The sequence below is a fragment of the Leucopleurus acutus genome (assembly GCF_964270905.1).
Source record: "Leucopleurus acutus genome assembly, chromosome: 13".
NCBI lineage: Eukaryota > Metazoa > Chordata > Mammalia > Artiodactyla > Delphinidae > Leucopleurus > Leucopleurus acutus.
In genome coordinates, this window is record NC_139155.1 from 59,714,495 (window position 1) to 59,741,714 (window position 27,220).

General features: G+C 41.3%; 1 protein-coding gene across 3 annotated transcripts in view; it reads left to right on the plus strand.

Moving 5' to 3' along the window:
• PTPRM (protein tyrosine phosphatase receptor type M) overlaps nt 1-27,220 on the plus strand; it is a 752,167-nt gene that overhangs the window by 574,637 nt on the left and 150,310 nt on the right. For all 3 annotated transcript variants that reach the window (XM_082853409.1, XM_082853410.1, XM_082853411.1), the window contains exon 15: nt 24,175-24,326. In XM_082853409.1, the coding sequence (XP_082709535.1) occupies nt 24,175-24,326 (152 nt within the window). The remainder of the gene's footprint in view (nt 1-24,174; nt 24,327-27,220) is intronic.

Consider the following 27,220-nt stretch of genomic DNA (forward strand, 5'->3'; position numbering starts at 1 on the left):
CTGTACCTGCAGCCCGCTGATGACAGAGTTGTGAAAGCTCACACCCAAGACGGTGCAGGGCGCTGTACCAGTCAGCACGGCTCCTGATTAATTACAAACCTAAAAAAATCCCACTTACAAAAACCCTATGGGCCAGAGAAGGTTCATTGGAAAGGGAGACTGAACACACCTCCCTGGGGCAGAAGCATAACTTGTGGGTGGGGGCAGCTCCATTGGCATGGTTACAGCAGGTGTTTCAAGGAACCCATCGATGAGACAGTGTTAAGCCATAGATGAGTGGATTGTGAACACACAGAGGGAGAGGGTTGTCAGAGTGGCACCTGTCTCCTTCCGTCCTTCATCCCACCAATGATTACTGAGTGCCTACCCTGTAGTAGGGCCCAGGACTCCAGGATGAGCAAGGCAGATGAACACGCATTCTAGTGCTGGCCGGCAACTTAAAAGAAACGAGGGTATAAAAGAAATATAAGAGAGTAGTGTGTGCTATGCAGAAAATTGAAACGGGGTAATAGGACGGAGAATGGTTGATGATTACTCTTGGCCTCCAGCAAGCCTTAATACACATGAGGCTGTGTCCAGCATGAAACAGGACGGTCAGATCCATGTTCACGGAGCGTTCATTAAGCACGCGTCCTGTGGCAGGCCCCTGACAGGAAATTTCGTAAGACAGACTCCTTGTCAGTGTTCTTTTGCTTCTTCACAAATGACAGTGGTTATCAACAAAAGAGTCCTGGGATTCAGGTGTATGTCACCCCAGTTTATGCTACTTTGGACTGGGTTACACTTCGAAAAGGGGATTAGTCATATCACACTATAAATTCAGGCCCAGAAAATGGTGGAGACTGAAGGAATTCCCAGAGCCACTGGGATTCTCCCACATTTGAAATGCCAGGCCCCTCCTGCACCCATAGAGCTTGGGGATGGTGGCAGTTGGTCACCAGGAGCCCGGATCCTATGAGTTCAGCCTTTCATGAAAGGCATGCAGAAGTTCTTAGTAATGCACAAAGTAGGTGTCACTGTGGTCACTGGATGAAATTACGGCCCCTGGGCCCCTATAAGAAAGGGTCTTATAAAGGGTCTGCTTCTGTTAGGTGGTGCCTTTGTCGTGACCCAGGGACAATATTGGTCAACAATAACATTGGATAGCAGTTTCTGAACCACAGCTCTGAAAGCATGAGCAATGGTCGTTTCCAGTTTCATTATTAAATTTTTGTTAAGAGATTTGATTATCCCTGATGGCAAAGAAAATGCAGATTGCATTAAGTGATAATTTTGTATTTCTTAGCATTCTGTTTTCTTTATCAACTGACGAATTTTCTTCTTACCCACAGTAACTCTGTCTCTTGAACTTTTAAATCCAGACTTTGAAAAGTTTTCAATAATTAGTTGGTATTTTTCATATGAAATTCAGAACATCCATGTTAATGAATTAAATACATTTTTCCATAGGACCAAGCTTGATTTTCTGTGACTAGCACCATTTTGACCTCCTCCTCAACGCCAATGAATAGGATGGAATTTGAAAGTTATACTCTGAAAGTATACCTCCAGAACTGGGTTTCTGAAAAATCGTGTATTAGGAAAACTCATGGCTGAGGAGCAAGATGGGAAGCAGTGGAAAGAGGTGACTTATGACATCCCTAAAAGAGTTCTGTTTCCAGTCTGTGATACAATAATGATGAAGCACCACATAAATGGGCCATCAACTGCATAATCATATTTTAAAATAGTAATAACCAATATTATGCAATAATTGTCATTTACCATCTCTTGCTTGGTAGAAACTTTTCAAGATCTGCCGTTCTCAAAATTTGGGGAAGATACTTATAGAAGCATTTTCCATTGTTTCAGGAAATACGCACTTTAAGAGGCGTTGTCTCGCGTGTCTGGCCGTATAGACAATTGTTCAAAGCCTTCCTGATTTTAAGGCTCAATTATTCTCTCCTTATTTTGATTCTTTTCTCAAGTCCTACCTTGTGCTTCTTACTTGGTTCCCTGGATGCAGAGTAACTTGCCTGCTATGAGTGAGAAAGGCTTGGAGTGACCTTTCTGTAACCTCCAGGGCATATTTCACGGAACCTCTCCCTTCTCCCAGGAACTGTGGTTGGCCTCAGTTGAAGCACAGGCCAAGGGTTCCTCCTCACAGGAGCGTGCCTTTCTGTGGCCCTGCTTTCTTCCTCATTTTCCTTCATGTTGACGGGTTTTATTGCAAAAAACCCTATTTCTGTTCCATCTTTAACTTTACCTTGGTTTTCTCTTTCTGAAAAGATCTCTTTTTACTGATTCCCAATAGAATTGTCTGGCCATTCATATACTCTGTATCTGAAATTCCCCCAATGATGTCAGATGTTTGAAGATATAAATTTATGTGCACTACAGTTTTGCATAGAGAGAATTTGTGGTTGAAAAGAGATCATGGTACCCTATTGAGATTAATTAAATCTCAAAAAATAAATAACACATTATTTCTAGAACCATAGACAGTCATATCTACACAGAACAATAATAGTTCAGATATATAAAAACTATTATTAATACTCTCAGAATATCCTATAAGGTAAAGAAAACATAGTCTGCTGATTTATTTCTTTCTGAGACTTTTCCTCTGATTCAATGTAATCATGTTGATAATATACTTGTCTTAGTGTGTTTTCACTTTTATGGGTTTTCAGGGGGATTGTTTGTTTTGTTCTGTTTTGTTTTCTGAAAGGCCAAATCTCTCATTTGGTTACTCTTTTCCAAAATGTTTTTTTTTAAATACCAGGTATGTTTTTTGTTTTGTTTTTTTTTTGTTTTTTTTTTGTTTTTTTTTGCGGTACGCGGGCCTCTCACTGCTGTGGCCTCTCCCGTCGCGGAGCACAGGCTCCGGATGCGCAGGCTCAGCGGCCATGGCTCACGGGCCCAGCCGCTCCGCGGCATGTGGGATCCTCCCAGACCGGGGCACAAACCCATGTCCCCTGCATCGGCAGGCGGACTCTCAATCACTGCGCCACCAGGGAAGCCCCCCAGGTATGTTTTGATTTAATTTTTTGCCCAACTGGTTTATAAACAGTCTCTGAGTCATATGGTGACATGTTTCCAAGAGCATGCCTAAGTATTTTCAGGGCAATTACAGGCATTTTGTAGGAGTGGTTGCTCTTTTTTTGCAAAGAGCTGGCAAAGATTTTTATTTCAAATATTATAAACCAATATACTGTTAATGTCCATCAAGAGTTATCAAGGAACTCCTCCACAGCAGCTGACATGGGATGCTCGGGGGAATAGCCGACTTCTCTCTGGAAAATGGATTAGGAGGGCTGGTGTATATCTGTTGTGGAAAGAACAGGTCGTGTTTCCCTCTGGAACCAACCATGTTGCTGATGGACACAGCTTTGCAGAGAATGTTTGACTCTCAGGCCACTTGGAAACCTTCTGCCTTGCCAATATCTACCTCTTTCATTTAAGACTGTGGCAAGGTTAATAATATTTACACATACTTTTCTCTGTGTTGCGAGATGTTAGTATAAACTGGGACATGCTGGCTTGTCGATTTCTAAAGTGAATCCGTTCATCTTTGGTTTAGCCTGAAATTGCAGCAGAGAGTACGTTTCCTCCTGGGATCAGAATGTAAAATAACTGAAGCAGATTGAAGCTGGCAGTGACTAATGACGTCTCTGCACAGGTCGGCAAGTCAGTGGGTTTCTGAGTATCAGGTAGGAAGAGCCGGAGTAGCCAGAGCCTCTTTAAGATCAAGGCGTTGCTTCCCTTCCCCCTTGAGCCCAGCTCCAAAGTGGGCGCGGGACTTAAACAGTCCTCCTCTGTTCTTTCTAAAGACATCAGATTCACAGTATACAAAGTTGTTATGTTACTGATAATTCCCAGCTAGCTTCCTTGTTTAATGAGCCATTTCAGCTGCCTGAAGGTATTCTACATGCAATAATTTTAATCAGTCACATAAAATTTATGAAGCTGAGTGTCCAGTGAAAATTAGCAGGAATTAGAACAGTTTCTTTGAGGACTCCTCAAGCTGTTGGCTACCTTGTTCCACCGTTAGTATTCTGGAAAGTACTCTGCATCAGTGATAGACGTCAGAATGACCACCTTGTCCCTTAGAGTCTCAGTTTGCAGGACTGCGGGTGGCTTCACTTGTTGTTTTGTTTTGCTTGTGGTCAGTATCTGCATATATTCTCCTATATCCCTTCAGCAGACACACCTTTACTTTAGAAAATACCAGAGTAATTTCTTTGTTTCTCTCTTGAAATGTTTTATTTTTGCAGCTATTTTTTAAACTTTAAAATGGTTTCAGGAACCCACAGCATCCCATTGAATTGATGAGATTACATGCCTACCATTTGCTTGGCGCATTTAGAAATATGTTTTGAAAGACATCACTGTGCTCCCTCCCCTCGGTTCATCTCTCACAGTCTGTGCCCATACGGAGAGCAGCAAGATTTGTGTTTTCCAGCTCATTAAACTGACAGCAGAAATTAGTTTCTGGTATTAAAAACTAAAAAGTTAAATTACAGCTACACGTGTCCTTTATGCAATGGGCTGTGTGGAAGATGTTTGATTTTAATGTTTGCTATAATGGAGAATTTAAATTACAATGTTTGTCAAATCTCTAATCTTTGTTACAGGGCGGAATATTAATTAGGCTTTTAACTATGAGAGGTAAATAAAACGGGCATCCACCATGCGCCCAGGGGTAAATTGCAGATTACCCACAAGCGGCAGAACACACTAAATGTCAGTTTTGTCAAACAAATTTAGAGGAACAGTTAAACTATTAGCTTCCCGTTGTTCTCAGGCCTTTCTTGCAGCAGCGACTGTTTAGAGGAAGATGAAGGGGGTTAGATTGAATCGGCAAGATGAATGAGGAGACCCTGCACTCAATTAACTGATAACTGTCTATTAACTTCTGTGGACGGTTTCAAATAAACAGCCGATTAACCGATGCACTTTGGGGGGACTCGGGGAGCCAGGGCACAGAGGCCGTGAGATGCTCAATGGGAAGGAAATTTTCGGGCTCTCATTTTTCTCTGTCTTCCACTTTCATCATTTTGTCAGAGTTTTCTGCGGGTTTAGAGGATACGCCTTGAGCAGCGGCCCCGCCCTTGTGTTTCTCTTGGTCCATCTTACCTGGAACCCTGACGTAAGCCTCTCCAAAGAGTAAGCAGGGTCCAGGTCGCTGGGAGCCTATCCTGGGGAAAAGAGCTCTGACTCTGAGTTCTTAGGATTCAGGAAGAGGAAGAGTCTCCATCAATGATCAAAGCCAGGGCTTCTTTGCAGCTGAGCGTGTGGAAGGGGTGCTGAGCAGGGAATCCTCACCTGATGGTCAGCCGTGCGCAGCCTCACAGGGTGCGTGAAACCTGCCTTGCTTCCAGTGAAGGTGTCATTCCTCAGCTCGGTGTTTTGCTGTTGTTGTTTGATTGAAGAATAGTTGATTTACAATGTCATGTTAGTTTCAGGTGTACAGCACAGTGATTCAGTTATACATACATATATACTTTCTTTTTCAGATTCTTTTCCCTTATAGATTATTACAGAATATTGAGTAGAGTTCCCTGTTCTCTACAGTGAGTCCTTGTTGGTTATCTATTTTATATCTCATCTTGTGCTGCATTGAGGAAGCATTACATGGTATGATGATTATATTACTCTTGAGAAGAGCTGCACATTTTGATATGAAATTGTTAAAGAAACAGTGTGACTTAAAGGGGAAGAAGGAGATCAGAGACGGGAGAGGGAGGGAAAAACAAGACCAAGAAAATGTGGAAACTGTGAGTGATGATTTCAGGAACTTTAAAGTATTTCTGCTGGTTCTGAACTTACTTTCTTCAAGTATGCATATCAACTTGTCTGGCACGCAGACATTACGTAACACGAGCCATTTATCAGAATCCTTGTGTACAGCACAGATTGCCGTAAAATACTGCTGCTTTTCTTTACACACACATGCACACAAACATATACATAAAGGGATTTCATTTTTCGTATGCTAATTTGAAAAAGCTAAGCAGTTTATACTCCATGCTCCCACTGGCCAGGCTGGGGCATCCCCCATGTGGAAATGTCCCATTGGGAGCAATTGGCATGAGAGAATTGGGAAAAAGCACAACACGCGGTGGATGGGTTCCCTAAATCCGTATTATTATTTTGAGTTAGAAAAGCTATAGTCTCTCCTGAAAAAGCCTCCTTTGAGGAAGAGCCAAGACTTTCTCTAGCTCTTGGGTATCAGTTTTGATACCTGTGACCATAATTGCTGCTTTACTTTATAAAAAGAGTGTTTTCTTTGATCATCCCTTGAATTACCTATCTAAAGATCATTGATGTTTTTAAATACCTAATTTTACTTTGGATCATATGTAAGCATTTATGTGCTGACGGATGCTGCATCTCCTTTATAACCGTTAATGAGAACCATCAGATTAAGGGCAGTTTACTTATCAAATACTGCGAAACCCTCAGGAGCTAAGATCCCAATTACCAAAGTTATAGCAATCAGGTGGAATAATACTCAAGTAATTGCCCTTGAAAAATAGAGACATTTTGCTTAACCTGAACTTGAACTCTCTTTCTTCTGTGCTCCCCACACCCAAAGGTACTGCTGATTTAAGAGGGTGTTTATTTTGCAAGCAACAGTTAGAGGCATTCGTTATAGAAGAGTAGGGAGAGCATCATCCAAACGATAGTCCAGAGTCTATTCTCTCATTTGCCGGTGTACCCTGGTACCATGTAGAGTCTGTATCAAACACACTTTACTGAGGCTCTCATTGCCTCTGTGGTGGTTTTTCGTGCCCATCTATCCTGGAAGCTTTAAGCTTCTCAGACAGGAGAGCTGATGTCTTCACCCATATTCCCAGCTGCTAGCACATTGCTGGGCTCGCAGTGCTTATGAACTGCTGAATGAACAAATACTAGAAAAAACAGAGTGAGAGACATCCCTCGTGGATTCTCAGATATCCAGGAACAGCAGCATTATTTGCAACAGCAGTCAGCTGTTAGAGAAGGGTTGTCTTATTTTCCCTCCTAACTACTGAGTCCTTACCAAGTGTCAGGAAGTGTACTTCACCTGTATTCTCACTTAACCCTCATAATCATCCTACAACATATGTGATACACTCTCCCCATATGGGGAAACCCAGACTTAAGAAAGTGTCTGTGTCTTTCATACAGAAAACCAGAACTGGCAAAATATGTGTGGGGGGGAGGGGGGTGTCTCCTCTGGCTGCCGCTATCTACTCAGTGAAATAAGAGGTATTCACTTGACAGAGGAGAGGGGGGATCTTGGAGGTATGAAGAGATGAGAGAAAATGGAAAATTCTTTTTCCTAAAATCGAATTCCTATTATATTATTTCCTGCTCAGTGTAACTTTTCTTGTCTAAGTATTACCACCCACCTTCTCAACTTCACCTCCAAAGCCTTCCACGGAATAACTCCTGGCCTTCACTGTATGTAGGCAGCTCAAACCCTGTGTGTTTTGCTGAAAGTTGGTTGACTTATTACAAACTCCAAGATGCATAGCCATATGATAGTAATTGTAAGAATTAATGATTGTATTTTGTTGGAATGAAATGTTAAGGGAGCTTCAAGTCAGTGACCTAGAGTTGCTGAATAGAAATTCAACCCATCTTTCCAGTATACATTTTAGCAAATAGTTTTCAACTCTGTCCATCTTAATATAAGTCTCAAATATTACAGAGACTTTTCACGTAATTGTAGTTCTCTACATCGTTAGCAGAATGAAACGCTGAGCATTCTCTCTGTGACTCAGGGAGCAGAACATTCCTTTGCGCAGCCACCAAAGCAGCCCAAAGTCACAAGTTTGAAAAAGAAATGTGCGTGTGACTGAGGATGATTTGGGCTGTTTTTGCTGTTCCCCTCACCCCCAGGAGTCTTAACTGTTCACACTGCTCAAGCCAATACCCCACACAATACGAATTGTGATTTATGTCAGCTGCCATATAAGTTTGCTCTCATGCCATTTAATGGGGAGGTAGGTGTTTTATAAATTAAGCAAAGCCATGAATCTCTTCTGTGTATATAGCCTATGCAAGGGAAGCTTTCAAATACCTCCTACCCGCGTCCCTTCCCCCTTAACTCTTTGATGTGCGTGAAGAAACGCCATAGCATGACACAGACAGGTCATTATGTTTGAATTAGTTGGGAGTGGGGAGGAGGATGGCAGTATTTCTCTTTGCTTCAGAAATCGAAAGAAAATGCAGTACCTGCTGGATACATCTCCCCTGAAAGTTGCCGGCACTGTTCACAAGACAGCTCCCAGATAAGCAGAGGGCTTCTCTAATGATTAAACCCGATTTTTCTAAAATGCTAATTAGCTAGAGAAGGATAATTTGAAAGTCTGTCATACTTTGCAGGAAATGTCTTTCATGTCTGTGTTATTTGCTCCTACGAAGCACGCAGCCATCACCTGAGTTGGCTCAGTTTCTCACTTTTTATTTAAATCATGTGACTCTTCAATCACAAGAAAAGAGGAAAGACCATTAATGAGGAAAAGGAGAATCCCCTTTTCAGGATGAGGTGCTCAATTAAAAGGAAGGCTATTTTTCTATTTGTAGAAATCAGCTTCATTGTTACTTTTGAGCTCTGCATTTGGAACAATCACTTCAGTGGGTTCGTATGGCAAGTGCATCTCAATTCACTTTTCTGTGAATTTCCATTGAAACATGGAAAACCCCAGTTATCACTATGAAAGTTCTGACTCTGAGCTTGTCAAGCTAGAGGTCTTGGTCAGAATGTATTGGGAAAAATGAATTAAAGGGTTGGAGACCTGGCTATTGTGCTGGCCGCCTAGCCTTTCGTAGGTGCCTCTTCATTCATAACATGGGTTCACGTGTTCCACCCGCCCTCACTTGTTGAATAAGCCATTCATCCTGTGGAATCTCCTGCATTCTGAGCTTTGCTGACCTGTTGTTGGTGTGTCATCCAAGGTGCCTTTCACCATCTGTGCTTACTGTGATCTGGGTGAGAGAGGGAGGCTGAGTCAGATTCAGGCTTCTTGTTTTGGTAGGAACTGCTTGTGGTCGTGCTTTTACTTCCCATCACGCTGCATCGGGAAGCACGTAACGCTCAGATTGTTTGGCGGGTGGCGGTTTCACCAGCCTGATCCATCCATTACAAAGTTCCCCTTCAGCCTTTCACTTAATGGCTTTTTAAGCTACTGATGATGATTGCCTAGATCTGTTATTTTGTTAGGGGTTTCAAAATGGTGACATCCTAATTCCATCACTCCATCCGTATTTATTAAGTGTCATCTCGGCTCAAATATTTGGTTATCCTGAAATACAGTTCCTATAGGAAACTCGAGATAAACGTTTAATTCATTCCCTTTATTTTCTAGTTTCAGGATGAATTGGTGTCATAACAACTTTATACAGTAACCAGTAGTACCATTATGGACTCAGGGATTTTTACCTATTTAATATGTTTGGACGCTTTACAATAACTAGTGTTTGCATGTTGAGAGCATCTCCTCTTTGGCCAGGAGGAGCCCCTTCAGGTTGTCTCTTGTGTTCTTTCAACATGACTCCAGAAATCTTTGGAGCTTCCTTGCTTTCTGGTCCAACAGGATGGTCTCAGCTAATCTTATTCATTGTCTGTCCCATGACTGGAATCAGCCATTTCTGCAAGAAATCTTGGGGGTTTTCGTAGGCAGTGGCACTTAGAGAATACATTCTGGCTTCAGGGGTGCTCATTGAACCTGGTTGCTTCTAGACCTACGTCAGCTACTTTCACCACCATCTTAAACCCTCTTGTCTGCTTATCTTTTTGCCGTACCTGAGAAGCCAGCATCTAATTCATCCCCTTTGTCACTAGGAAGAGAAAGAGCACCAGGTATAATAAAGTATAGGAGAATATCTTTGTAACCTCAGGGCAGGGAATGCCCTCAAACCATCATGGACATAACCATACACTTTTGTATACCAAAGGACACCATAAACAAAATTTTAAAACAAGCTATAGAAGAAAATATTCTTAATATTTATATGTCGAAGCACTAGTGGCCTAACTGTAAAAAAATATCTAGACATCAATAAGAAAAGACAAACCCAAATGTACAAATGGATATAAAACATACACAGGCAACTTACAGAATACCAATGTGTGGCTAAGTGACATTTGAAAATACATTCAACCTCACACATAATCAGTTATATGCAAATCTACACAATATGACATGCCATTGTTTTATCCATCAGATTGGCAAACATTTTTAACTGATATCAAGTGTTGGTGAGTGTGTGGGAAAACACAACTTGCTAAATATGATAATTTAGTACAACTTTGGTGTTACTTTTGAGATTTCATTTTAATTTTGAAAAAATATTCCTGTCTCCCATCAACCCCCGCTGCCTCATACACACATACATAATAAATAAATAGCATATAAAGGTGAGATTATTTGCTTTTCACATTTCTAATAACAAGTAAGAACCTTTTGCTACCAGTGTACCAAAGTACTAAAGTAAATGTAGTTTGCTTTGCCTTTATCTGTAAAAAAGAGAAACTTACAAATTCAGAATCAGAGATAAAAAGTTTTAAGTGTGATTTTTGTGTCTTTCCATGGCGAAAAGAATATGTTTGTCAATAAAGTGACCACAGTTTAGAATAAGTTAAGAAAACATAGGCCTGGATTGGGAAGAGTGGTTGGTAGATAAATGGATTTTTAGAAAGGCCCAATGGCCAGTCAGATGGCCGTAGGGATGCCTGTAAGTAATGAAATATTAAAGCTGGTGCTTCTGCAGCAATCTCTCTCAGTTGCTGTGTTCCACACAGGTTGCTAGAGCCCCAAAAGAAATGGGCTGTATTTGCCCCTGAATAAATTAACCAGCAGCTGTATTTTACACTTGGAATAGAACGATTTTGTGAAAATTTTTCATTCTATATGTTTATGAGCTTCTTGGATACTTAGTTCTGCATATCCAAGGGGTCGCCTGGATTTTATGATAATGTCCCTGGTTAATTCGGAAACAGAACACACAGTTTTCTTGTTTATTGGACTGTGATTTCCCTGCGTGTTGACACCAATGGCTTGCTCTGTTTTTCATAGACAGGCATTCCAGTTTTTTAGTGAGCTTAACAAACTTCGTCAAGAGGAAACTGGAGGTACTATTCCGATATGACACGCATTCAAAATTCCTCTCTTTCTCACTCGTATTTATAGTCTGATGGAGGATCAACAGTGTACCAATTTAGTCTTGCGGCAGAGGGACATTTTTGAAACCATTAAATCTCAAGATAATGTGCACACACAGAATTCAGCCACATAAGCTGACTGTGCGTGGGGACCCGCTAGCACTAATGTCACTTTATTCCTATTTTGCTCTGTTGTGGATTTTACCCATTTCCTATTTTCTGTGCTATCGCTGGTTCTAGTCCCTGTGGATTCATATTGCCCTGATGCGAGAAATAAGACTAAACAAAATATTACTAAGACTGACAGATACTGCATCTATTATTTTTACTACTGGCTTTTTTTAATGTTTCAGAATCTTAGGCTGATCTGGGAAATTACAGTAGGCGCTCGTATGAGCTGTGAGTTACTCCCGAGTGGAAGATGTGTGTGTGCTCATTGGTCCTTGCTGCAGCCTGTTTTTGGATGAGGCCAGCTTAAAAACATCACCAGACAGTTATAAAACAGGCGCTCTCACCCTCCGGGCCAGATAGAAAATGGGGGAGGGTATGGGGGAAAGTTGGGCTCTCAAGGAATTTCTCTTTGGTAGGAAAGGTAACCAGGGAGGTGGGGAAGATGCCCAAGCAGATAGAAAAAATGGGGGAGAGTGATAATTAAGTGCATTTCAGGATTGACCCAGCAGCTTTTCCTCCAAGGCTGTTATAGGGATAATGTTAAGTTCAAGTTACCCAAATAAAGAGTTGTGGGTTCTTCTTTCAATTCCTCTTTTATCACTTAGAAAAATACATCTACATCCATGTTTTGTGTTTTCAAACTGGCAAGGTCCTTTTCATTCTTTCCACAAACTGAAAAGCTATAGGATTGAGCCCTGAGAAGTGCATGTCAATTCCAAGTACTGACCCAGAGACCTTTAGCTTCATCAGCTGTGCATCAGAGTCACTGTCTCTCTCTGTCTCTGTCTCTCCCTCTCACACACAAGTATGTTCATCCCATATTTTTATAATTAGGAAATAATATTATGATTGATCAGATAATCAAAATAAGAACAAATAGAAATATTTGTTGAATGCCTACCACAGGCCAGTACAGTTCTAGGACAGGGCGTATACAGCAAACAAAAGAGGCAGAAGCCTTGTCCTCATGCAGCTGATGCTAACATTTGCCAAGAAACATAGTGAAATACCTGTGGGCTGAGAATAAAAACAATGTTCCCCAACCATATCCAGACAATGTTTTCCAATCAGAGGTTCCTTTGAAACTCAAGGGTGAGGAAAAGTTTTATCAGTCGAACACTCTACGGTTAAAAAGCTTTAGGTACTTGGACTCCCTCCAGAAAATAACAGATTCTATTCTTAATTCTGTTAATTCCAAAAATAAAACATAGGATATTGGAATTATGTTGTTCCCACATGAGTCCATGAATTTTCTTGCAATAAATAACACGTTCCCAATCCCTTTATTTATTGTAATTTGTGATAATAACTGTCATCATCAGAGTCATACAAAAGATATACACAACATGATTTTGAAGTGACCCTGGATTGTAATACATGTAATTTCAACTTGTTTTCAAAGAAAGTCAACCTTTTCCAGATATTTCCTTTATAGCTTCTAAGTCTGAGAAAGACTAAGTTTTCATTAAATTTGTATAATATGACTCTGTTATTTGAGCCTCTTCAACATGAAATGCTCATGGTTATGGTATGTGTACATGGGTACAAAGAGAGATGCTGACAGCTACGAGCCTAAGAGGTCCGCAGGGTTCTTCACTTCTCTTGGCTGGTGTGTGTTCCTTGCAGACACCCTGACTGGTCAGTGGCGCATTCTAGGGCATCTTTGCCTCTAGGTAACCCAACCTAAAGCTGTAGCCTTAAGTAATATGTTAATAAAATCGGCCCCCGCTTCTCAGTTGCAGGGGAGGAAGGCCAGTGTCGAAGGCCCCCTCTCAGTCTGCCTGAGGCAACTCCAGCCTATAAATTTATCTCATCACAGGGTCAAGAGGTAAACTCTGAAAACGAGACCCAACCAAGATCAAAACCCTGACTTGTCTCAACGTGAAACTCTATTCTTTGTGATTAACACACGCCATGTTCACTAGTCAGTGAGAACCAGAAGGCAGCTGGGTGGGGAGTGAGTGTGTCCATAGCGCTGTGTCTGCAAGACATGGATGCAGTGGTTTCTTAGGTGATGATACTATGAGCAGCGAAGTTAGAAGAACACTCTTACGTTGGTCGTCGGCCACAAAGTCCCAGCTGGCAAAGAAAACTAGTCTTTATTTTCTGTGTCCAGATTTAAGCAACCAATAAAGTTTGCTTAATGAGGCCAATAACAGTCTCATGGAGATGGTTTTATCTCAACACAGGAAACGATGCCAGAGGTCTAGAGTTGTCTGGCCATATGGTCTTGGGAAACTTAACAACACTGTGCCTCAGTTTCCGTCTCTCTAAGATTGGGATAACAACAGTAATCTCCTCACTGGGCTGTTGTGAGAATTAAGAGTTAATGAATGTAATGTGCCTGGTTTATCTCAAGTCCTACATAAGTTTTTGTAATTATTATCCTCTTTGTTTTTCTATTAACTGTTATAGTGCCACTTCTTCTGCGTTGAAAGTATTTAAAATGTCGGATCATCTTCTTTTCCTTTTCCTTAAAATTTTGCCTTTAAAAACAACATCATCTGGTAGTTCTCACAGATCCATCTTTACGGAGACAGCCCCCTATTCACTGAGGTTTATTCAGCTGTATCTTGGCAATTTGGTATAATGTATGCATTCTTTGACTCAACCAATATCTACTTCATCCCTGCTGTGAGAAAAAATTAAATACTTCTTCTCCGTTCCAGCTTCTGCACCAGTCCTTAACTAAGTCGAAGCACACACTTTAATTGTAGAAACCAGGACCAGAAAGCCATTTGCCTTTTCCTTCTTATGTCTGTATGCAATTTGCAAATCCTCGAGTTTTGCCTTCCCTGTAGAATTTTAAACGACAGATCATTTAAGAATGAAGATACCTTTTTTATAGCCAGCCACTGATCTTCAGGCCAGTGTTACCAAGTCCTTTGTTGGTCATGATCTTTGTTGGCGTAACCCAACATGGCAGGGTCTCTATTAGGGTTGGGAGCGGGGCCAGTCGGGCTCGTTGGGGAACTGTGTCCTATAACCCTGAGTTGCAGTAAACCAGGAGCTTGACTAGGGTCCAAATTGAGGTTGACCTTTGGATTCCTTCCCCTTGAATCTGCTTGGTGCACATGGCAAACATGCCCTTCCACCCTGATCTTCTGACAACTGCCACTCAGTTCAGATTCAGGGAGGAAAAGAAGAGGAGGAGTTATTTCTGCTTTCCTCCCAACCATGCTGCCCTTGGGTCTCCTAACTGGTGGCCATTGTCCTGCGGCTCTTCCTCCCATAGGACACGATGCTGACGACATCATTCTTCACCATGTTTTCTTTACTGGCTCTAAGTCATGCCTGTCACATAGTTAATAACTTGCCAAGGAGTTTTCTTCCAATTCCCTTGCCCTTGTTCCTTGTTTTTTATTTTTATGCCAGGAAAGAAATACAAAAGAAATGTTGGAATAGAATAAGCATGAAGGGCCATCCTTTTAATTTGAATTCACCCCACATTTCTTTCCTTCTCCTCTTTTGTTCTAGTTGGGAAATTTAGGGCTCTAACTATCCTTTTTCTCCCTCTTAATTTTTTTTCCAGGCAGTATTACAGCGTTTTTTTAATAGACTTTATTTTTTAGAGCAGTTTTAGGTTTACAGCAAAATCAAGCAAGAAGCACAGCAAGAGAACAGAGAGTTCCCGCATACACTCTGCCCCACACACAGCTTCCCCCCTGTCAACATACTGGGCCAGAATTGTGCATTTGTTACAACTGATGACACGCCATTGTCACCTGAAGTACATAGTTTACATTAGGGTCCCCTCGGTGTCATATGTACCATAGTTTTTAACAGCTGAATAATGACACATACCCACCATTATAATATCATACTGCCCTAAAAATCCTCGGTTCTCTGCTTAGTCATTCCTTCTTCCCTGCCTGGAAAACCCTGATCTTTTGTTTTTAATTGAAATATAGTTGATTTACAGTGTTGTGCTAATTTCTGCTCTACAGCACAATGGCTCAGTTATGCACATACATACATTCATTTTTTTATATTCTTTCCATTATGGTTTATCCCAGGCAAACACTGATCTTTTTGTTGTCTCCATAGTTTTGTCTTTTCCAGAATGTCATGCAGTTGGGATCATACAGCAGGAAGCCTTTGCAGGTTGGCTTCTTCACTTGGTGATATGCATTTATGTTTCCCCCATGTCTTTTACAGCTCGATTGCTCATTTCTTTTCAGTGCTGGATAATATTTCATTGTCTGAATGGACCACAGTTCATTTATCCATTCATCTATTGAAGGGCATCTTGGTCACTTCCAAGTTGTGGCAATTATGAATATAGCTTTTATAAACATCAGTGTGCCATTTTTATGTGGACAAAAGTTTTCAGCTCCTTTGGGTAAATACCAAGGAGCATGATTGCTGGATCACATGGTTTCTATTCTTTTGAACTTATCAAGGTGTGTTTTATAGCCCAGAATGAGCTCTATCTTTGTGAATATTCTCTGTAAACTTGAATATGTGTTCCAGTATTGTCAGATGAAGTATTCTATAGATGTCAGTTATTGATATGTCAGGTTGATTGATGATGCTGTTGAGTTCAGCTATGTCCTTACTCATTATCTGCCTTATGAATCTGTCCATTTCTGGTCAAGAGGTGTTGAAGTCTCCAATGATAGTGGTGGAAGCATCTATTTCTTCTTGCAGTTCTATCCAGTTCTTCTTTTTCACATAGTTTGATGCTCTGTTTTGGGGCACATACACATTAAGGATTGTTATGTCTTCTTGAGAATTGACCCCTTTATCGTTACCTAATGCCCTTCTTACCCCAGATAACTTTCCTTGCTTTAACATTTGCTTTGTCTGAAATTTAAAAAGCTACTCCTGCTTTCTTTTGATTACTCTTAGCAGGTTATAACTTTCTCCATCCCTTTACTTTTTTTTTTTTTTAAAGCAAACACTGTTTTCTTTCTTTTAATAGTTTATTTATTTATTTATTTGGTTGCACCGGGTCTTAGTTGCAGCATGTGTGCTCCTTAGTTGTGGCATGCGAACTCTTAGTTGTGGCATGCATGTGGGCTCTAGTTCCCTGACAAGGGATCGAAGCTGGGTCCCCTGCATTGGGAGCTTGGAGCCTTAACCACTGCACCACCAGGGAGGTCCCTGCATCCCTTTACTTTTAATCTACATGTATCTTTATTTTTAAAGTGGTTTTCTTCTAACAACATATTAGTCAGGTCTTGCCTAAAGTTAGCAATAAACATTTACAACCAAATCAAGTCCACTTGCAAATAACACTATAGTGCAACACAGTTAGTGTAAGTACTTTAGAATAATGAAATATGCCTAATTCCTCCGCCATGTCCTTTGATTCATTCTATCATTCACTTCACTCATACATAAACTATAACCATCAACAATATTGTCACTGTTATTATTTTGAACAAACTGTTATTTGTTAGATCAATTAAGAATAAGTAAAATAAAAGTTTTTATTTCACTTTCATTTATTCCTTCTCTAATCCTCTTCTTAATGTAGATCTCCTTCTGACCTATGTCATTTTCCTTCTTGCTGAGGAACTTCTTTTAAGATTTCTTGCAAGGCAGGTCTGCTGGCCACAAATTCCCTCTATTTCTTTTTTTATTTATTTTTTATTGAAGTATAGTTGATTTACAATATTGCATTAATTTCTGCTGTACAGTAAACTGATTCAGTTATACACATATATACATTTCTTTATATATTCTTTTCCATTATGGTTTATCACAGGATATCCTCAATTTTTGTCTGAGAAAGTTTATTTTTCCTTCAGTTTTGAAGGCTAATTTCACAGGGTACAGAATTCTAAGTTGGTGGTATTTTTCTCTCAACAGTTTAAATGTTTCACTCCACTCTCTTTTTGCTTGCATGGTTTCTGAGAAGAAGTCAGGTATAATTCTTATCTTTGCTACTCTATAAGTAGGGTTTATTTTTCCCCTTGGGCTTGTTTCAACATTTTTTCTTGGTCTTTGACTTTCTGAAGTTTGAATACGCTAGGTGTAGAATTGCTGGTATTTGTCCTTCTTGGTGTTCTTTGAGCTTCTCAGGTCTTTGATGTCTGACATTAACTGGGGGAAATTCTCAGTCACTGTTTCTTTGGATAATAGAAATAGTGACTTCTCTTTCTTCCTTTCTCCTTCTGGTTTCTCACTATACACATGTTACATCTTTTTTAGTTGTCCCAAAGTTTCAGGATATACTGTTATCTTGTTTTACAGCCTTTTTTCCCCTTTGCTTCTTTGTTTTGGAAGTTTCTATTGTCATATCCTCTGGCTCAGAGAAACATTCCTCAGCTGTGTCCATTCTCCTAATGAGCCCATGAAAGGCATCCTTTGTTTTTGTTGCAGGTTTTCTTTTTTTATCTCTAGCATTTCTTTCTGATTCTTAGAATTTTTCATCTCTCTGCTTTTATTTTCCATTTGTTCTTGCATGTTGTCTACTTTTTCTATTAGAACCTTTAGCCTATGACTCGTAGTTATTTTAAATTCCCAGTCTGATAATGCCAACATCCCTCCCATATGAGCCTTATTCCAATGCTTCCTCTGTCTCTAAACTGTGTTTTTTGCCTTTTAGTATGCACTGTAATTTTTTACTGATGTCCAGACTTGATGTACCAGGGGAAAAAGACTTCTGCAAATAGGTCTTTAGTAACGTGATAGTAAGGTGTTGGGGGAGAGGAGGTGACCTATGACTGGGTCTCAACCTGTTAGTGAACTTGTGTCCCTGAGCTGTGACCTGCACAGGTGCTTCAGTGCCCCCACCTTGGGTGGACGGGATGGCTGGAGACAGCTGGATTTGGATATTTCCCTTGCCCCAACAGGCTCTGCCTTCCTCAACCATCTAGTAAAATAGTATTCTTGCGGGCAAGCCCTTTTCGAAAGCACAGAATGCTCTGGGTGTATTTCAAAATGTCTACTTTCCCCCCTACTCCTGCTGGAAGCCCAATTTTTTCCTCCAGTCTTTACTTTGAGAATGAGATAAAATTCAAAAAGGTGTAGGGTACCCCTAAGTCTGGACGTCCTTGGAGTTTTTAAGTCTCAGACTTGTCCACACTGACCCTCCAATAATTCAATTCTAGTTTAGGTTTATCTACCCCAGTGATGATTCTCACACAGATTTCTGCTCATGGGTTTCTGCTCTGGTGAGTTGTGATTCTCTGTATCTGCCTGTTTGTCTCTGTAATTTGGGGGCACTGGTTGGCCCTGTGACCTCTGACAAGTTAGAAGGAGTTGTTGATTTTCCGTCTCTTTAGCCTTTTACTTGTTGTTAGGACAGAGTGATGACCTCCAAGCTCCTTACATGCCCGACCATAAACCGAAAGTCCTCTCTCTAATTTTTTATGCTCTATTTTTAGGGGTTGGTAGGAACATTTTTAGTTGTTGTTGTTACTAAGGGTCTTCGAGATTCATTCAATCCAGATTTAGAGATTTGAGATTGAAATATCTCAAGCAAACCATTTGTTTAAAAATCAAAATGGAAAATAAGTTTACTTGTGTCTTTAGATAAGATTGCAAAGAAAATTGCCTCCACTTCAGTTTTCCTGCACAAAGCACTATTTCATTAAGTTCGCAATGTTTTTCTGACAGTTTTTTAAGTTTTCTTTAAAATATAAAATATACATCTGAAACACAAAGTCCAAAAGAGAAATAGATAGGAGAAAAAGAGAGAGAATAAATTTCAATTTATCCACACTTATTTCCAACTCTCAATTCTAAATCTAACCTTCCTCAACCAACTGTAATTATGGACTATGGCATTTAGCTGTGCATGAGGGCAAATCAAAAATCCCAAGCAATGACTCAAAACCTCCGTGACCAAGCAAGCTACTTTTGATTAGGAGGTTGCAGAAAAACTGTCCTTTCTAATGCTTTGGTGTGACAATTGTTAATTCAATTAACAAGCATATTTAATACCACCTGCTTTGTGTAAAGCATTGGCTAGGTGCTAGTAAATTAATCCTACTTTTTTCAATTCATAATATTTAGTTATGAGGTGATAGAGTATTCACGTTTGAAAGCAACTTGGTGATAATTATAATGTAAACTTGTAAGGAAATGTAAATTAATGAAATACTTTACTAGATATAGCACATTGTGCTAGAATGGGTACCTTTGGGGTCAAGAGAGATCTGGGGTGCAATTCCAGCTCCACCATTTGGACAACTTACTTAAGTCCTTGAGACTCAGTTCCTCCATCTATAAAATAGGATGTAAGAATAGCTCTTACCAGGTTACTAGGATTAAATGAGAGAACACTTGCAGAGCACTGCCATACAGTAGTTATGTATTATATGTCAGTTTCCACTCCCCTCCCTTCCAACACAATTAAGTTTCTAAGTGCTGTATTAGTGGAGAGCAGAAGTGTCCACAAACATGCTTTGTTTGGACTACATAGTCTTTTAAATTTTTAATTTGAATTATTTGACAATACTTAGAATTCAGATAGTTCCTATAAAATCTGGATTTCTGGTTTCTCCTGCAATTTACAATGTCTGGGACCCTTATGGGGCATCCACCCTCTGGAGCTGAGAGGCTGTCTCCCCTTCCATTTCTCCAGTGCCCACCACTCCTTATTGCCTTAGACCTGCTTCATTCCCTTGCAGTACCTGCCTGGCTGGCCCCCAGTGAGACATTTGTGTCTGTGGTCAAAGGGTGAGGTTAATGCAGGAAGGCTTGCTGAGGACGTGGGAGCCATGTTTTGAAGGTTCACGGACACAGAGTATGTGCTTAACGGACATGAGCCTAAAGCTGTGGGTCTCCAGCTGGACCTCTGCTGGATTTGAGCAGGTTCTCATGAGTCCTTAATGGGCTTCTTTTGTGCTTAAGGAAGATCAGCAGTGGAGTGTGTAGCGTGACATCACTGAAATTAGTTCACACACGGAGGATTAGAGAGGAGAAAGATCTTTCCAGTACAAGCTTGGCTTTTGTTGGAGCACACATCCGCCCTCCACCACCACCTCCCACCAGCAGTGAGAAGCACTTTCACCGTCATTTCCTAACCTGTAAGGATTAGAGAAACACAAGCAAGAGACGACGAAGAGGGAAGTCTGGCGAACTTGACTACGTCTCTCTTCATAGGCAAAACAAAAGAAAATACTGGGGCAATTATCTGCATAACTCAGTCCAAAGCAAATTAAAGAAATTCCAGCAAAGGGGGGACGTTTTGCCTGAATGATGGTGCTAATTATCTCGGTCCTCCACTTTAGTGCTCCTGGGGAGACCTGGCTTAAGAATGCTTTTCCAGTGAGCTGGCAGACGCAGAAGTGGAGAGCAAATGTACTGTTGTAACTGCAGCTGTGGGTCTGGAGCCAGTGCTACCTCTATCCAGAACACCTGTGGAGAACATCCAAGCCTAGATTCTGCCCCTTAGACTAGCGTGATTGGCTGGAGAAAAGGGGGCTCTGGAGAAGATGACCAACATCTGCACACTGGCACCCAGAGGAGCCATGCCAGCTTCCTTTTCAAAACCTTCACAACTTTTTTTGTAAATGCATATTTTTAAAATTTTTATTGAAATATAGTTGACTTACAATGCTATGTTAGTTTCAGGTGTACAACAAAGCAATTCAGTTTTTTATATATATGTATTATATATATATGAATATATATAAGAATATATATTCTTTTTCAGATTCTTTTCCCTTATAGGTTATTACAAGATATTGAGTATTGTTCCCTGTGCTGTACAGTACGTCCTTGTTGGTTATCTATTTTATATATAGTAGTGTGTATCTGTTAATCCCAAACTCCTAATTTATCCCTCCCTCTCTTCCCCTTTGGTAACCATAAGTTTGTTTTCTATGTATGTGGGTCTATATCTGTTTTGTAAATGAGTTCATTTGTATCATTTTTTTAGATCCTGCATATAAGTGATATCATATTATATTTGTCTTTCTCTGTCTGGCTTACTTCACTTAGTGTTACAATCTTGAGGTCCATCCATGTTGCTGCAAATGACATTATTTCATTCTTTTTCGTGGCTGAGTAATATTCCACTGTATATATGTACGACATCTTTATCCATTCATCTGTCAGTGGACACTTAGGTTGCTTCCATGTCTTGGCTATTGTGCTGCTATGAACATTGGGGTGCATGTTATCCTTTTGAATTAGAGTTTTCTCCAGATGTACGCCCAGGAGTGGGATCACTGGGTCACATGGTAGCTCTGTTTTTAGTTCTTTAAGGAGCCTCCATACTGTTCTCCACAGTGGCTGCTCAAGTTTTATTATACATTCCCGTCTTTACAACTTCAACACTGTCACAGAAGTTATAGATCATTTTCATTTTTCTGTTTAAAAATGTATCTTTTTTTCCCAACAACTTTTGGCAATAAAAAAGGGGCAACTGGGGCTTCCCTGGTGGCGCAGTGGTTGAGAATCTGCCTGCTAATGCAGGGGACACGGGTTCGAGCCCTGGTCTGGGAGGATGCCACGGAGCAACTAGGCCCGTGAGCCACAACTACTGAGCCTGCGCGTCTGGAGCCTGTGCTCCGCCACAAGAGAGGCCGCGATAGTGAGAGACCCGCGCACCGCGATGAAGAGTGGCCCCCTGCTTGCCACAACTAGAGAAAGCCCTCGCACAGAAACTCAGACCCAACACAGTAAAAATAAATAAATTAATAAACTCCTACCCCCAACATCTAAAAAAAAAAAAAAGGGGGCAACTTATTAATGAAACCCTTCTGCCTTCCAAGTATGAAATCAAAAGATTATTATAACTATGGGCAAGAAAGCATTTGGATTATGTGGCATTTGGAAATGAAAATAAAGTTTATCCATATGGTCTAATGTTGTCAGTGTCTTACACTGCATTAATAATCACGTAATACGGGGGTGATTTTGATTATGCAGCTCATTGTAAATTCTGCTGTGTCCTAGGTTCATCAGAGTCAAGATGATTTACTAGAAACAGCTGCCGTTTTCTTGTGTACATGCTAAGTGCTTAAGCAAAATTAGAATATTTAGGGCATTATATTTTTAGTATTACGGTGCTCTCGTCTTCTTAAAGCTTCTTGCTTTATACCTTCTTCTTAAGCATCTCTAATTCTCTTCTTGTCTGTCCTGGGTGCATCAAACAACCTCCGGTAGTAAGAGCTATAAAAATGTGTTTTACCTGTGTATTCGAATGTCAGTTTCCCTTAGGTTTTTTTGGGTTTTGTCCAGGTCTCTGTAACTTAGGATTATGAGCCTCTGGTGTTTAATGAGCATGATAGAAAGGCCAGGGTTAAACTCTGTCTCCAAAAGAACTGGAACTCTCTCTGCCTTCCAGGGCCTTTTTGCATCTCTTTCACCCAGGGAGGGGGCCTGAGGACTCACTCCTCTGCAAAACTTGGCAGGGAAGTCGACAACTTGACTTTTTTTACCTTCTGCCCTGTTGACCAGCCTTGATGGGGAGCTACTCTGGGTTCATTTGGGGTTCGGTCCAGTGTCACCGCCATCTGAGATTCGGCAGATGCCCCGCAGAGGGCTCTGTCCATGCAGGCTGCCTCACAGCCTCCTCCCGTCCCACGCACACTCCAGCGATGCTGTCTTCACACCTCGCCTGGGTTGTTCTTTGGTTCTGCAGGGCGCCCCTTAGATTCACTGCTTGGGTTATTTCGGGTTTGTATGATGAATATCTACTAGGGGGATCTACCCTTGGACCCTGAATATGGCATGTCAGGAATAATTTAGTGCAAAGTTAGTAACTGTAGAAGCCTATCAGTAAGTATATTATGACTGCATTGTACTAGGGTCATTGGCCCTTTTACTTTAGCTCATAGTAGGAGAAGTGTAAGGTAATGTTCAGGCTGTACGTTCCTAACATGACTGAGGGGTTTTTTTCTTTAATTGAAGTATGGTTGATTTACAATGTTGTTAGTTTCAGATGTACATCCAAGTGATTCAGATATATATGTATACTTTTTCAGATTCTTTTCCCATATAGGTTATTGCAAAATATTGGGTATGTTTCCCTATACTATACAGGTTGTTGTTTATTTTACATATAGTAGTGTGTATATCTGAACTGTCTGAGTCTGTTTTGTAAGTGCATTGGTATTACTTCTTTATTTATTTAATATATAGTAATATGTATATTATCTGAACTGTGTCTGTTTTGTAAGTAAGTTCATTTGCATCTTTTTTTAGATTCCATATATAAGTGATATTATAAGATATTTGTCTTTGTCTGACTTACTTCACTTAGTATGATAAACTCTAGGTCCATCTATGTTGCTGCAAATGGAATTATTTCATTCTTTTTTTAATGCCTGAGTAGTATTCCATTGTATATATGTATCACATCTTCTTTATCCATTCCTCCGTCGAGGGACACTTAGGTTGCTTCCATTTCTTGGCTATTATAAACAGTGCTGCTATGAACACTGGGGTACATGTATGTTTTTGAATTATGGTTTTCTCTGGATATCTGCCCCGGAGTGGGTTTGCTGGATCATATGGTAGCTCTATTTTTAGTTTTTTTAAGGAACCTCCATATTGTTCTCCATAGTGGCTGCATCAACTTACATTCCCACCAGTGGTGTAGGAGGGTTCCCTTTTCTCCACACCCTCTCCAGCATTTACTGTTTGTAGACGTTTTGATGATGACCATTCCGACCGGTTTGAGGTGATAACTTGTAGTTTTGATTTGCATGTCTCTAATAATTAGCGATGTTGAGCATCTTTTCATGTGCCTTTTGGCCTGAGGGGGTTTTTCTGAGGACAGGCAGGAGATGGGCCTCCTCTGCATGTCTGCAGCTGGCAGAGAACCTGCCATCTAGAAGGCATCATGAGACACTGTTATGGGTGAATACCATTAATTCCATACAAGTGAGTCCCGAGCGTTGGTCAGCGCACCTTTTCCATCCTCACGCGTGTCTGCATAATGAACTCTCTGTCCCAAGGAAACTGGCCAGGAAGCGGAAGGAGACGATGAGCAGCACGCGGCAGGAAATGACGGTGATGGTGAGCTCCATGGACAAGAGCTACGCGGAGCAGGGCACCAGCTGCGACGAGGCCTTCTCCTTCATGGACACGCACAACCTCAACGGGAGATGTGAGTGCTGCGCGGGGCCTGCCCTCAGGGCAGCTCTCGGGTTTCCAGGATTCCAGGTGGTGCTGGGGGTTAGGAAACAAAACCTCCCAGAGAATTCTTAGGCCCTGTTGGTTTCTCCAGTCCCTTCAGATGATCCTGGACACGTCCCCACGTGCCACGGTTGCTTAGGAACGGTGATGTGGGCGGGGTGACGGGACCAGAGCAGACAGCACGGGCAGCCACGGCCACGTTTCTGTAAAGACCCGAGAGCAGTGACACGGAGGCTTCCCTCCTCACCATCCCTGTTGTTATGCAGCTCCTGTTTGTAAGCGAGGCAGGTGTGCAGTCACTCGGGGGAAGCCCGTTATAAAGCAGTTCACTAAATGGCAGTAACAAGCTAATTGTTTATTTGTTTAGCTGACAAGTTCTGCCTTTATTACAGGGCTGTTAGTGGCAATTAATAAGCTAAATTGTATTTCCACTTCAGAAGGCTTATGTTTCACACCAGGTGGGTAAACGGAGCTCAGCTAATACCTTCCGTGCTGCCACCTGCCATCCAGGTACAAGGCGTTATTTTAGGAAGCCAGCAATTACATGGATTGTATGAATACAAAAAGTGCAGTTGCCGTGTCCCTGGTGATCTTCTTGGGGACCAAAAGTAAATCCCGTGTCCTGTGCCTAATGATGTGGTTCACAGCGCTGACAGGTTCAAGGTCACAGGTTTCTTTAACGTGTGAAATCCATGCCCAAAGGCTGCTGCCGACCCTGGCTCTGCAGCCAGGATGCTGGATGGCTTGCGGATGGATAAAGGACAGCTGTCACCAACAGTAATAAAGTAAAGGCTGGGGACTGGGAGAATCACAGACACACGGTCTCTGGTGCGAGAGGGCTGATCCCAGTGCGGGAGGTGTGCGCTCCTGTCCTGACCACCCACCTGGGCTGTTGGGATCTGCATCTCCCCCGGCCCCCCACCCTCTCTGATCACGCCTGCTGTGGTCAGCACCCTTCTCCCACACCTGCCTTTCCCCTACATTCAGCAAGGCTTCGTGGAAAGGCGTGTTCCTTTCTGTTCACAGTGGCTACTATTGTCCACCTTATCCCAGTTAGAGGCCCTACGTTTATTTATCCACATGCAGCCCTGGCCCGCTGGTGCGGGACTTCAGCAGACACGGCTCTCACCCCGGCGGGCAGGACACACTCCTCAACCGTGGTCATTGTCCTTTGCCCTTTCATGTCATTTTCAGTGTAGGTGGCAGAATCTGGGGTACTTCAGTTTACCACAAATTCCATCCCTTTTTTTCGTACAATTTTCTCTGCTTTTTTGTAGCAAATATATTTTCCATTTAAAGGTATGTAATGCGTTTAACTGCCAAAATAAAGCAACTTAGGATGCATTTGTGGGGGGGGGGGGGGCGAGTCCTGCCCGCCACAGACAAGATGAGAATTTTTGTCAGAGCAGTTATTTCTTGACCAACAGTGTGGAAGGGACCACGCGGATACATGCTCGCTCTTTCCATGATAACCCATTACTGTTCCAAATCTTCTATTTCATGGTGAAATTCCTCACGAATAAATTTACTTGGAATTGCCTACCCAAAGAGCAGAAACCTACGTTGGCAGTTTCTAGGCTTTTGAAGTTTGAGCAACAGGAGGTATTTGCCTCTGGACAGGTTGTTTAATTTGGCATTGACTTTTTAAAAAATGAATGTATCTGTGGAAATCCAAAACCGCCCACGTAGAGGGGGCTGCTGCAGCAGTGGGGACACAGCTGCTGGGGCTCGCCCGCCAGGAGGCGTTATTTGATGCTTCCATCGGTAAAGCCGATGGAGGAAGCACGGCACGAGGCGTTCCACTGTCCTCCCGCTCTCTGAACCATGGGTAGGTCTCATCCAATCCCATCCACGGGCAGTGACCCTAATGGTAAACTTTGTCATCGTCATACTCTCTAAATGCCTTTAAATTAAAAGAGCAGTTACTGGAGAAGGAAATTTTCATGAAAAGTGTTCATTAGACCACTAGGCTTCTAGCCCAGACCTACTCCAAGCCTGGATATGTTTGAGATCTTTTAGGATTGGGAAGCAAGTAGTTTTTAGGAATGAGACGGTGAGAAAACTGAGGTTGGAGAATTTAAAAATAAGCCCGAGCACATTTATAAGAATGGGGAATAATCCATCCACCAAAGCAAATGGGAGTCGTACCTAAAAGGGGGGAAGGTAGATATGGATAGTGGGTATGGGTTTAATTCTTATACAAAAAAGGGGTGTAAAATATGTTTTTAAAGGTGAAAATAAACATAGTTATTTTGTATCTGCTTTGCACATTTTTACAAAACAAATAAAAATGTCAGCAGGTAATAGGCATTATGCTCCCTGACCCCTGGCATGTTTTATAGGTACTCGGGGTTTTGTCCTTGTTTTTATCAACTGCTCTCTTTCTTCCTGGCAGCTTATCATAAACATGCATTATAAATGTGATACTTCTCTATTTTAGAAAAATATAACTGACAGGCAGCCTGGGTTCTGGTTCTGTCATTTGCTAATTCTATACTTGAAAAATATAAACATAGGTAAAATCATTGTCTGAAGGGAACTGCTCCAAGAGAGTGAAAATATATTAACGTGTCATCAGGATAAAGCTGACATGCAATAACCACAGGGATTTGGTAGAGCCGCCCATAAACCAGCCATGTAAATGGGCATTAGTGTCCTGATCGGGAACTCAGCATCAAATAAACCGTATAACCACATCAGAGGAGTTAAAAGTTAGACTTAGATCTAACCAGCCTGAGCACTTGAGTACATTCAAATAATTTATCCTTGCACTTTAATGAAAGTAAAGTGTTTTTAAAGCACTCATCAATTAAGATGTTGAAGAGAGTTAAACTTTAAAAATAGGAAATATCCACTTTCAATGGA